General features: G+C 36.1%; 1 protein-coding gene across 4 annotated transcripts in view; it reads left to right on the top strand.

Annotated features, from left to right (window-relative positions):
• Window positions 1-13,976, top strand: part of LOC106872121 (ran-binding protein 9) — a 195,390-nt gene that overhangs the window by 162,257 nt on the left and 19,157 nt on the right. For all 4 annotated transcript variants that reach the window (XM_014918985.2, XM_014918986.2, XM_052967368.1 and 1 more), the window contains 3 exons: window positions 2,310-2,411; window positions 4,731-4,813; window positions 13,254-13,366. In XM_014918985.2, the coding sequence (XP_014774471.1) occupies window positions 2,310-2,411; window positions 4,731-4,813; window positions 13,254-13,366 (298 nt within the window). The remainder of the gene's footprint in view (window positions 1-2,309; window positions 2,412-4,730; window positions 4,814-13,253; window positions 13,367-13,976) is intronic.

The following is a 13,976-nucleotide window of genomic DNA, read 5'->3' as shown; positions in this document are numbered from 1 at the left end:
ATATATATATATATATATATATATATATACATACATATATATATATTTAACTATTTCACTTGTTATATCACAAATAAATAAATACAGGAAAAAGAAAGAAAATAAGATTTGTTATAAAACATGAAGTATCTCCCAATAGAATTGAGTTTTTAATGTACACACATGTATGTCCCTTCCCTACCACTTATATACACATGCATATATGTTTCAAAGAGTGCGTATTTGAGTGTCGGCTGTCAGAAGAAAGAGTACTCAATACCATAGTAGAGATTAATAACATTTTTTTATTTTGGTTGAGTCAGTCTCTTGCTACTCTTGAGTTTTGCCAATGGGTGCACAGGGTGTTCAGTCAAGTTATAAAACAACATTGGTTGTTGAGCAATAAGTGCATGTGTGTGTGTGTGTGTGTGTGTGTTATGGGAGGGGGGTAAACAGACAGAAGCATGCACACATGACAGGCTTCCTCACATTTCTGAACTAATCAGAAGGCATTGGTCAGCCTGGGGTTATAGTAGAAGACACTTGCCCAAGATGCTGTGCAGTTGAACTGTATCCAAAACCACGTGACTGTAAAACCACAGTTTCAATCCATCAAATTCACTCCCAAAGCATCAGCTGGCTTGGGGCTATTATAGAAGGCACCTGGCTAAGGTGCCACTTAGTGGAACTGCTCCCAAACCATGTGGTTGCAAAGCACACATGCCTATACCTATTTTTATTAGTTTTTATTAGTTTTTGATCACATCTTTTCTCTAGCAATTTAAATGATCAAAAGTATCATGAAGAAACATTATCATCATCATTCGTCTGTTGTCCATGCTGGCATGAGTTGGACAGTTTGACTGGGCTGGCATACTGGAAAGCTGCGCCAGGATCCAGTCTGATTTAGCATGGTTTTCTACAGCTGGATGCCCTTCCTAACGCCAACCATTCCAAGAGTGTAATGGGTGTTCTCATGGGTGCCATTTGCATGACATTGCTATCTGCTATGGCTGCGGTTCATCTCGGCTTGATTGGTTTTCTCAAGCATAACATAATACCAAAGGTCTTGGTCATTGCCTCCATGAGGCCCAACACTCGAAAGCAGCTCAGCCACTTTGCCATCATGAGGCCCAACACTTGAAAGGAACTCAGCCACTTTGCCTCTGTGAGGCCCAATGCTTGAAAGGAACTCAGTCATTTTTCCTCCGTCAGGCCCAACATTCAAAGATTGATTTTATATGTGTGTGTGTGTGTGTGTGTGTGAAGGCACATGGCTCAGTGGTTAGTGTCGAACTTATGACCATCAGGTTGTGAGTTCAAATCCTGGACCGAGCTGTGTGTTGTGTTCTTGAGCAAGACACTTTATTTCACGGTGCTCCAGTTCAATCAGCTGTAGAAATGAGTTGTGACGTCACTGGTGCCAAACTGTATTGGCCTTTGCTTTCTCTTGGATAACATTGGTGGCATGGAGAGGGGAGGTTGGTATGCATGGGTGACTGCTGGTCTTCCATAAACAACCTTGCCCAGACTTGTGCCTCAGAGGGTAACTTTCTAGGTGCAATCCCATGGTCATTCGTGACTGAAGGGAGTCTCCTATATATATATATATATATATATATATACACACACATACATACAAAAACCTAGAGAGAAGATGGAGATAAGATTAATAAAAATTTATTTATACATTGACAAGACCTACAATTGTTTCATTTCATTGCTTATAGTATAAAATCAATCAATTTGGTTAATTATTATAAGCCAGAATATCATCAGGGAAGAATGTACAAAGAAATTTATATATATCATATTGAAAACATAATGAAAACACTAAATAATTAAACAGGAAAAATACAGTGTACCATTAAAATTAATACATAATATATATTTTTATATTATGTATTAATTTTAATGGTACACTGTATTTGTCTTGTTTGATTATTTAATGTTTTCGTTATGTTTTTGATATGATATATATATAAATTTCTTTGTACTTTCTTCTCTGATGATATCCTGGCTTATCATAATTAACCAAATTGATTTAATTAAGTTTGATTGATTTTATACTATAAACAATGAATTGAAACAATTGTAGGTCTTGTCAACTTTTATTAATCTTATCTCCATCTTCTCTCTTAGTTTTTATGATAATAATATATATGTGTGTGCCTATATTATAAAGTATTCAACTAGTCTAATCTTGGATATTCCTATCCCTCTGAGGTTTATATATCCTCACTTGTAGTTTATATATATATATATATATATATATATATATATACATACATACATACATAATTTCACTTTCTTTGTATTTTCTTATTTAGCAAAACTTGTATCCCACTGTTGGACTTCAGACACCTGGAGAAGTGGTTGAGGCAAATTTTGGACAGTCTCCATTTGTATTTGATATTGAAGACTACATGTGGGTAAGGACATTTGCTAATTGTAATTACTTTCTTCATTTTACAATATTTCTTTTTCTTTTTTTGTGATTGCCCAACCCAACCATTCTTCTTACATATTGACTCCATTCCAATTATATTGTCTCTTTTCTATTCTTAATTTCTGTTTTCTTTATCTTTTGATTTTCTTCTTAACTGAAACTAATATAATGGTAAAGAAAGTAGACACATCTAATGTAAATCTCTTTTATAAAGTACTTTGCATTCCAGCTTCAAATCCTTCCCACATTTACTTTGCTTTTCATCTTTCTGGGGCCAATAAAATAAGTAGCATTAATATGCCAGGAGTCAGTTGAACCAATCTCTTTATTCATCGATATATTTGATTAATGTGATTGCCCTCCCATATAAAAATTGGCTCTGAGCCTAATCAAAGAATAGTATGTTTTCAGATGTTCTATATTGACAAACAACATGGAAATTGCTTTCCAATACTCATGTAACCATGAACCTCATATTGTTCATGTTGTTGTTGTTGCCATTCTTTAGACCTGGGTCAACTTCGTTTGAGCAAACCTATGATCAAAGACGTTCCAACTTTGACCATCCTTTTTATTTTTTTATTCAGGCATAATCACAACACAACTTCATTTGATGATATGAAATCTAAGTATACTCATAGTACAATCAATGATCAGAAGTGTTTTTGCCATAACCACCCCCGGACATTTCCTCTTGTACTTAGAGACCTACTTACTGTCATTTCTAACATTACTCACTCCCTTGCTGATGTTGTTCTTTACTGCTCTGCGACTTCCTACACAGTTGTCCACATTTGACCTAAACATCTCCATAAAACCTGCACTGTCTTGATGAACAGAGAAAAGATCCTTCAGTGGGCAAGATAACAATCTTAGTCATTTTCAATAGCACAATGACAACCACTGCTCATATTAAGAAAACCATTTGTACTTCACCTTCTTTAGTCTTAGACAATCTGCAACTAAAATTTTCAGATGTAACCTCTGTGTCTTTGTTGATGATCTTCCATAGCAATACTACATACACAAAATGTAGCTTAATTTACAGTCCAAAGACTGGCTCTCCTCTACAGGGCCCAAAATACTTCAGTTTCTGACTTTCTACAAAGCTCAACTACAATCTTAAATGGCATTCTTCTCCTACGTCTAGAATGGTGTTGCTGCTATATATACAAACATTCAAAGCAACATCGAAATGATGGCCATCCAATAGATTCATGAAGACTTGCTCACCAATACTCTTCAACTTCCTGTCTATAGTTGTAGCATTTCTTCTCTCTGCTTTATTTTATTGTTGTTGCAATGACCTATGCTTCTCTAAACAATTCTGCTGCCCACCCAACTCAGCCTATTCATTTGTCTCTCCTTTCATCAATTCTGTTATATCTAACACTCACCTTATGTCTTATGCTAATCACTCTGTCCAATCTTTCACTTCCAGAGTATCCAATTTCTGGTGTTCTCTTCTCATGTTTTTTTCCTGCAGATGTCACTTCACAAATGTTCAAGGTGAACAGAAAGAGAATTGATCTTAGCAGTCTCACAAGTCTTGCCATGCTATATGTATAGAGATGTTGCCCCTCCTCCAGACTAGGTCATAACAAATAATCTCAAATGAAATAGATTTATTCTCTCATAATGTTTCCATTACCAAAAGAATTTGTGAAATATTTCCAATTATTACTTGGTAAATGTAGCATGTATGAATTATTACTTGCTAATTGTAGCATGTATAAGTGGTTAGATTGTTTGGTGATCGGAAATGTGAAACTAAGTTTTGACAGTTTGAGGTTTCAGCTTTAAATCATATAATATATACTCTAATTCATGTAGTGAGTACTTTTTTTTCTCATTTGTAATTCAATTCTAAACATACATGTGCACGTGCGCACACACACACGGCTACCATTCAAAGCAATAATACATTTATATTTAGGAGTATTCATCAATTAATAAGCGATCTTTTGTCAGTTTTAAATGTGGGTCTATTAGTCACTTCCTGCTTGTGGAAAGATTTTCTTTACTTCTCAAATACTAAGTCACTTGGAACAATTTTACATGCTTCACTCTCTTTTGGTTTTGGCAGTGCAGTGTAGAAAAAAAAAAATGTTTGTCTTCTGCTATAGCATAAAAATGAAATTGTCTGATGATAATGGTGATAGTAATTTGAACTCTTGGAAATTAGAAATAAAATTTCCTGTTGTGTGTGTGAGTTTTTTCTTTTTTTTTCTTTCTTTCTTTCTTTCATCTTGACTGGACTACATTTACCACTATTAACTGTTTCCCCCTCTTATTTCACTAGGAATGGCGTATGAAGACTAGACTGACCATAGAAAGATTCCCAGTTTCGGACCGAAAAGGAGAATGGCAAACTGCGCTACAAAAGCACGTAATTTTATTGTAAGAGAGAGAGAGAATGCGTGTGTGTGTGTGTGTGTGTGTGTATAATGTCTTTTTTTTTATTATTTAGAACCAATTATTGATATACAAATAAATGTCTGTCTACATGTATTTGAAAATATGTAATATATTTATTTGGTCATATTTTCTGTTCACTTCCCTTTCTCTCTCTGTCATTCACTCATATGCACACACACTCACTCAAACATGTTCTCTCTCTCTTTCTCCTATTGTGTACTAATAATGTTAAATTGTAAGCCCATTTATTGTTGAGTAGCTGTGAGAGAGGGTGGGGACAGCTCTTTAGGTTGGCAGTAGATGATAGCAGATTGACTAAGCTAGTTAAGAACTTGACTCAATAAACAAACTGAATGAATAATTTGAATAAAGAAGAATTTATTCAGTTGACAAAATTTTTTTCTGTATTCTCCTTCTCCCTACATTTTTGTTTGTGTCTTTTTGCTACTGTTAGAACAAGGTCTTTGCAAGTGTAAAACAGAATCTTTATTAAAATTAATACTCTCATTGAACCTGTATTTTGTCTTGCTGCTGCTATAATAGCGATAAGGAGAAATGAAATTATACAGAAACTTAAGTAGGTGATACAGTGCAAGGCGATTAGTTCCATGGTTATGTATGAGCTAAATTTACCCTTTCACTTAACTACGAAGTTAAGTTAGTAGTTGGCTTTTGCACCCGATTGGTGTTCAGATAGATAGGTTTTTATCTGAAAATGCTGCTTACCAAATTATCAGTCGTGGACGTCATGCTTTGTTTGAGCTAATAGGAATCTGTTCTAACAATGTCTGGCAGCTTAGTACTGCTGCTATGCTCTAATGATGCTCAGATTGGCAGAATCGTTGGAGCGTTGGACAGAATGCCTTGCAGTATTTCTTTCAGCTCTTCGCCTTCTAAGTTTAAATGCTAAAGTGGGAGGTGGGGTGCGAACTTCATGCTTTGTTTGAGTTAACAAGAGTTTGCTTTTTACAGCATCTGGCACCTTAGTACTGTTGCTCAAACTATTTATTGTTGTTAAAGCATTGGACAAAATGCCTTGCAGTATTTCTCACAGCTATTCACATTTTTACATTCAAATTCCACCAGGGGTTGATTTTGCTTTCATCTTTCAGTGATTAAGTACCAGTCAAGTAATGGGATTGATTTAATAAATAAAACCCTTCTTTCCCAAATTTCTAGATTTGTGTCTTTGTTAGAAAAAAATTCTACTTATTATTATTATTATTATTATTGCGACAATCCAGAGCGGAATCTTTGGCACATTAAACAGAACGCTCAGGAACATTTTTTCCTGCTTTATGTTCTGAATTTAAACTCTGCCGTTCATTCTTTTGGGTCGATAAAATAAGTACCAGTTGGACACTGGAGTTGATGTAGCTGGCTTACTCCCACCCCAAAAATTGCTAGCCTTGTGCCAAAATTTAAAACTACTACTACTACCACTTTCAAGGATAGTGGAGTACAGAATTGTTAGTGTTAGGGAAAAAATGCCTTCTGGCATTGGTTCAGGCTTGTTATGTTCTGAATTCAAGTCATCCAGGGTTAACCTTGCTTTTCCTCTCTCTGGGGTTAAAATAAAGTATAGGTCAAGATCTGCCCTTCCTTAAAAATTGCTGGCCTTAATGTTTAAATTAGAAACAATTATTGTTATTTACTCCCTTTTAACCAAAAGATTGTTACTTTTATTGTTGTTGTTATTACTGTCTGTTATAGTAAAGTATTAACAGCAACATTCCTGTGGTGTAAAAAAAAAAATCTGTCATGCTATGGAAAGGGGATGGTCAAAGCATGTGTGCAAGGGGTGGGAGGGGAGAAATATTTAACAAATTTCTTGTTCTCTGCTAATGTAAACCAATTTGTTAACCCTTTTAGCATTTAGACTGGCCACATCAGGCCTAAACATTCTACCTGTTTAATGTTCAAACTAGCCAAATCAGATCTCTCACACTTACCTTATAATGTCATTTTCAAAATGAACAATCATCACCAAATCTCAAAGCTTCAAGTTAAAGCACGATTAATTCAAAACAATGTGAATAAATAAGCATTTCATTTGACAAAGTAATCTGAATGCTAAAGCATTGAGCCTTCAATTAAAGTGGTTTGATTTTATAATGATACTCAAATCATTGTCTCCAGTATTTCTGGAGGAACTCATTTTGAGTATGATGTATGTGTCCTAATTTTTTTGAACATGTGCTGTGTCTAACTGTGATATTTTTCACAGGATACAAAGTGCAGATAGTATCCTTATATATCATCATCATCATCATTGTTTAACATCCGCTTTCCATGCTAGCATGGGTTGGACGATTTGACTGAGGACTGGCAAGCCAGAAGGCTGCACCAGGCTCCAATCTGATCTGGTAGAGTTTCTACAGCCGGATGCCCTTCCTAACGCCAACCATTCCGAGAGTGTGGTGGGTGCTTTTACGTGCCACCAGCACGAGGGCCAGTCACACAGTACTGGCAACGGTCACGCTCAAAATAGTGTTTTTTACGTGCCACCTGCAATTCATAATCTTTTCTTTCTCTAACTTTAGTGATATTTCATTTGATTTCAACCAACTCCTGCATTCTAGACAAGTGGTTGTTAACCCTTAGATGGTAGCAGCTCCTTGTGGGTGTTGAGGGCTCAAGAGAGAGTGGAAAATGTCAGGAATGAGCTAGGGGTGGGGTTTAAGTATTTAGAGCAGTACAATACATTTATCATAACCAGGTACATCTTTTATTGTTTACTTGCTTTAGTCATTGGACTGCAGCCATGCTGGAGTACTGCCTTGGAGGGTTTAGACATACAAATCAACCTTAGTACTTATTTTTTAAGCCTGGTCTCTTTTGCTGAACTATCAAGTTAAAGGGATGTGAACAAACCAACACCAGTTGTCAAGTGGTGGTGGAGAATAAATACAAACTCATGCACACACACACACACACACACACACACACACACAATGGACTTCTTTCAGTTTCTGCTTATTAAATTCACTCGCAAGGCATTGGTTGGCTCCAGGTTACAGAAGACACCCAAGATGCCATGCAGTGGTACTGAGTCCAAGACCACATGGTTGTGTGAAGCAACTTTCTTATCCATGCTTTGCTAAGCTTAGAATATGACTCAGACATTGCACTATCAGTGATCAGAAACAAAGCTGGTTCTGTACTAAGGCCCAGAATACTTTTGTTACATAAATGCTTGCCTTCTTTAGTAATTTTCATACAAATTTATGATAGTGGGCATTAGTCCCCTGTTAGTATCTAAAAGGAAGCAGAAGCTGGATATGATTATATTAGAAAATATAAATAGATGCATGCATGGCTATGTGGTTAAGATGCTCTCCTTGCAACCACATAGTTCCAGGTTTAGTCCCACTGTGCAGCGGCTTGGGCAAGTGTCTTGTGTTGTAGTCCCAGGCAGGCCAATGTCTTCGGAGTGAATTTGGTTGATAAAAGCTGTGTGTGTGGGTGTGGGTGTCCTTGCCCATCCACTTTTTGACAACCCGGTGTTGATTTGGTTACTTCCCTGTAATTTAGCAGTTCAGCAAAAGAGACTGATGGAAACGACTGGGTTTGATTTGCCCAGCATGGCTGTAATCTAATGACTGAAAGAAATTAAAGATAAGAAAATAAAAATAAACCAGTAAATCACTGCCCCAAACTAGCTTGCGTTTGATGATACTATTTTCTTTCTTTATTTATTTATCTATTTATTTGCAAAACATGGGGTGGTGGCATTTGTAAAACCCTACCCAGTAAAAGGAGCTGCTGGGATACAAAAGGTTCTAGATAATTGTAAGTTTTTATATTGTAGAATAAGAAATTTTCCCTAGATATTTCAAGACGTTTTCATTGGTTAAAATGATAATGTCTACAAGCAAAAAAAATAAGTAAACACTTCTTTAAAATTTTTTTGTTTGATGGGGTTTATTTTATCTCTCTTTCAGTAAGTACTGTAGCTTGTCTTACACTGTGGTTTTGACGCTGACAAAACTCTAATATGTGATGTGTGCTTGCATTGTTTGGTTTTTGTTGGCCGTATTTGCAGAGTTTCTTGAGCACATATTTACCAGTCCTGTTTTACCTCTTTATATAAACTCAAATTTCCTCAGTACTTGACCAACTGAGACAGTGTGGTTGATTGTCTCATTGCAGCTACATCACATTCCATAGTTTCTGCCAGTTTCCTTATTTTTTTTTTTTTAATGATCCTCAAGAAACTAGTATAAAGACACTTATCTCAAGCTGTCAACAACAAACTTTACATTTTTTATCCTTGATCTCCCAAATCAAAGTTAAGACTCTTACTGTTCAAGCTTCAGTATTTGATTTCTTACAAGGACTTAACAAAGCTCAGTTTTCCTACTACCATTATTTAGTGTCTGTTTTTCCATGCTGGCAGGGGTTGGACAGCTTGGCAGGATCGGACTAGCTCTATCTAGCTCAAATGTCAGCTTTGGCATGATTTCTCTGATCAGATGCTCTTTGTTATACCAACCACTTCAGTGTGTACTGGGTGCTTTTATGGTACTGGCAATGATGAGGTCACCAAGATGAAAAGAAAAGGGAAAAGTCTCATCAACTGGAGTGAGAGGAGAAGGTGGCTTTATGCCAGGTGTTAAGAGGCTAAAATATGACAGGGGGACAAGCAGAGGCATATTGCTATATAAATGTGGATAGGAATAGTTGGAAAGAAGATAAAGATGATGGTGATGTAATGTCAGGGCAAGCTCTCAAGGTACAAAGTGTTCTGATTTCATTTTCTGTGGTCTCTTTTATAATTACAAGGATTTATACCCTTCTCCACACCAAGTGGTTTTATATAAGGAATAGGAGAATATTCTCTTGGGTTTATTCTATTGCTTAACCATTTGTACTAAACTGCTCACATAGTTGTTTAATCTTAAGTCAGCCTTGATGAAACAGATCATGTGTAAAGAAGTTTAGTTTGCAAGCTGAAGGTTTCAGGTTCAGTTCCACTGGGTGGCACCTTTGGCAAGTGTCTTCTGTTATAGCACAGGCTGACCAATGCCTTGTGAATAAATTTAGTAGATAGAAACTGTATGGAAGATCATTGTATGTGAGAGAGGGAGAGTTCAAGATATAGAATGAGTAAAAAACCAGCACAAGAGTTTACTGTGAACGAAACAGTATAACAAGACAATAAGAATCAGGAGAACATTTATCTCTCCTCACTCTCTCTCTCTCTCTCTCTCTCTCTCTCTCTCTCTCTCTCTCTCTCTCCCCCTCTCTCTATCTATCTCTCTCTTTCTGTCTCACATACCATGCACCTTCTGTCTAGCAAGACACCTATTTCTGCCTCTGTTTCTCTGTTACACTCTAACCTTTCATCATCTGATACTAGATCACATTCTCTAATGCCCCCTGTGTTGTGGCAAGACACCTGCTTCTGTCTTTTTGTCACACTCTAACTTTTCATCTTTTGACATAAGTTCCCCTCCTCAAATGCCCCGCCTCTCTCATAACTCCTTGACTTGCAAGTTACTTGGTTACCCTGCCAGTATTGGTGTCAAGTTAAAAACATCCAGTCCACACTGTAATGTGGTTGCCATTTAGAAGGGCCTTCAGGTGTAAAATCATGCATGGAAGATGGATGTTAAATGATGATGATGATATATTTTTTTTTGTGTGTGTGTGTGTATGTTTGTTCCTCTCACCCTTGCTTGACATCCAGTATTGGTTTGCTTACACCTCCATAATTTAGTTCAGCAAAAGAGACCAGTGGAATAAGTATCAGACTTAAAAATAAAGCATTGAGATTGATTTGTTGGGCTAAAACCTTCAAAGCAGTGTCCTTGCATGGCTGCAGTCTAATGTCTAAATCAAGTAAAGGATTAAAGAAGATAGTCTATGTAAGATTACATTATCTAATATGTTTTTTGGGGATAGTTTTAAGATGGTAGGGTGTGATTTGAGGAAAATTTGATTGCTATTTCCAACAGGTTGGACAACCACTTAGGGGCTCTCTCATAGGTTCATTCTGCTCATGTCTTCTCTGCTGTACTTTTATGTCGGGTTAGAGTGGTGTTTTTATAATAGTTCTATAATTGATGATCTGTTTTATTGGATACCCATAATAATTATGGCTTGTCAGTATTTTGCTTTTAGGTGATGTAGCTGAAATGTAGGTTATTTTGTTGAGTTTTTTTTCTTCTTACTTTGTTGTGCTCTTGATTCTTATTGTCTTGTTATATTGTTTCATTCACAGTATACTTTTTTGTGCTGGCTTTTTTACTCATTCTATATTTTGAACTCAAACATTGCTCACTATCTGTTCGCCTGTTTCTCTCTCTCTCTCTCTCTCTCTCTCTCTCTCTCTCTCTCTCTCTCTCTGTCCTTAGATTGGATGAGAAAACCTTTGTTAGTGTTGATGCTTTTTTTCATATTTTGTAATTCTTGTTCTTTCTACTTTGGCTGAGATCACCAACTTAAGTCCTTTTGGTCTTTGTGCATGCGTGTGTGTGTGTCTAATGGGGTGAAGTGGCTTGGCTTATTTTTGTAATTTTATACTTTTTAATTATGCTTTGTTTTTGGTGAGAAACTTCTCTACATCTCACAAATAGAGGAAGTATTTTCTTGTGGTGCTGCTATTTTTCCCATTTTATTATGTTAGTTCTGAAGGTTTGTGTACTTTGTGTTCATCCATTAGATACCAGTTTCTAAGATCACAAGTGTTTCAGTTGTACACAGAATCTAGTTTAGCTTAGTTGGTTTCATTAAGATCTCTTTTTTTTCACTTTTAAGATCTAAGAGACTGCATTGTACAAGGTATCTCCTTTCAATTATGAGCCTTTAAAAACAAAAGGAATGGTTTGCTTTCTATTCTTCCATAGGGAAATATTCCTGGCATCTGCCCTCCTTCCCACACTAAATATTCTTGCACAGCTTTGTAATTAATATGTATTATTGGAAATAGTAATTATTTTCCTTTGAAACAGGCTGACATTTTTGTTATATTGGCAGTGTTTGTATGTTCATTATTTATGTCAGTTGTCTTTACATTGCATATATGTTCTTTTAACCTATATACATGTGTGTGTATGTGAGTTTGCATGCGAGCTTTCTAAGAGCACTGTTTCAGAGCCCAGGATTTAACCACAAGCTTAACTTTATAATTTGTTTTATCATTGATATTATTTTTAAGAGCAAAGGTTGGCAAAAAACGAGGGTGCCAGATCAAAAGTATCAGTTAATTACTAGGTTTGATTCAGTCAATTATATTCCAATCCAAAATGTGAGTCCTGCCTAAGTTACAAATCCTCATTAGATAAAAGTATTATCATCACTGAAACTAAGGTAGCAAGCTGGCAGAATCAATAGCATGTCAGATGAAATGCTTAATGCCATTTCTTCCAGCTCTTTATCTTCTGAGTTCAAATCCTGCTGAAGCCAACTTTGCTTTTCATCCTATCAGGGTCAATAAAATAGAAGTACCAGTCAAGTACTGAAGTTACTGTAATTAACTAACCCACTGCCTCTAAAATTTCTGGCATTGTGCCAAAATTTGAAACTACTATTACTGATACTACTATTGCTATGTTGGTATTAGTTCTACTGCTCCTAGTGACAGACAATAATACAATCAGGTTTCTGATTCACAATTAAAACCATTTTTCCTTGTATTGTATTGCAACTTTGGGTAAAACCTAAACATCACAACTTTCTATTCTCATGTGTCTTATTTTAGTAATGATATTAGTATTGTTGTTAGAATGTTATCACTATTGTGGTTAAGTGCAGTAACATCTTGTGTGAGGTACCATATTCTGGTCTCCTGAATTATAGGTTTGTATCCTGTTGAAAATATAATAATGCATATAAAATTTGTAATATATCTACAAACATAGAAAGGCACTAACTGCAATAGTTTGTCTCAGAGAAACATCTCAAAGAGACTTGTGTGTTAAAAAAAAAACTCAGGGTTCACTCACAACTTCAGTGGCAGATGGTTAGACACTGGTGTTTTGATTTTATTTGCTCTCCCCAGTGACGAGCATACCTGAACATTCTGAGTTAAACCAAAAGATATTTGTTCTGGTACAGAAATTAGTAAATAAAAGCATTCACTGGTTTGTATGAAATTTTAGATCAGATAAAATAACTACCAACTTGTATCAGAGTTGATCTAATTGACTATACATCCACCCTGCCAAAATGTATGGTTTTTGCTGCCTATACTAGAATTATTATTGGGATTTGTGATCAACATTTATGTTTAAGATTTAGACTGTAGAAATAAATAGCTGCTTCTTAAAATAGTTGATATTGTTCAAATGTCGTGTTGAAAGTTTTTGTGTGTGAAGAATAATGAAGTTTAAAATTTTGTGTGCAAGTTTTTATAGAGTTTTGAAAAAATCTTCTAAGTTTCCCTTTCTTTTTTTTGCTACAGAATTGTCTCGACCTACTTAGTCCACCATGGCTTCTGCTCCACTGCAGAAGCTTTCGCTAGATCTGCAGGACAGTCCTTCGAAGAAGAAATCACTTCAATAAAAAATAGACAAAGTAAGTTGTTACAATATGGCTGAGGGGAAAAAATACCTCAAAGAAACATTCTCTCTCACTCCCTCTTTTTCCCACTCTCTCTGTCTCTCTTGTACTCTCTCCCTCTCTCTGTCTCTCTTGTACTCTCTCCCTCTCTCTTATACTCTCTCCATCTCCCTCTCTCTCTTCAGTAAAGTAAGTCTTTATTCTTACTAATGTTTTCTATATGGTCTATCAGTAAATCTACTTATATTTTGTGAGTAAAGATTTAGCTGCTTCTGCTTATATTTAAAACCAAGTATTTTCTACCATTTCTTTTTCATTTCTTTTTTTCTTCCTTCCTTTCTTTCTTACTTTTATTGATTTCTTTCTCTCTCTCATATATCATCATCATCATCATCATCATCGTTTAACGTCCGCTTTCCATGCTAGCATGGGTTGGACGATTTGACTGAGGACTGGTGAAACCGGATGGCAACACCAGGCTCCAGTCTGATTTGGCAGAGTTTCTACAGCTGGATGCCCTTCCTAACGCCAACCACTCAGAGAGTGTAGTGGGTGCTTTTACGTGTCACCCGCACGAAAACGGCCACGCTCGAAATGGTGTCTTTTATGTGCCACCCGCACAATA

Source organism: Octopus bimaculoides, chromosome 4 (genome assembly GCF_001194135.2).
Source record: "Octopus bimaculoides isolate UCB-OBI-ISO-001 chromosome 4, ASM119413v2, whole genome shotgun sequence".
Lineage (NCBI taxonomy): Eukaryota > Metazoa > Mollusca > Cephalopoda > Octopoda > Octopodidae > Octopus > Octopus bimaculoides.
The sequence above is the reverse complement of the archived record's forward strand: the minus strand, read 5'-3'. Positions and strand labels throughout refer to the sequence as shown.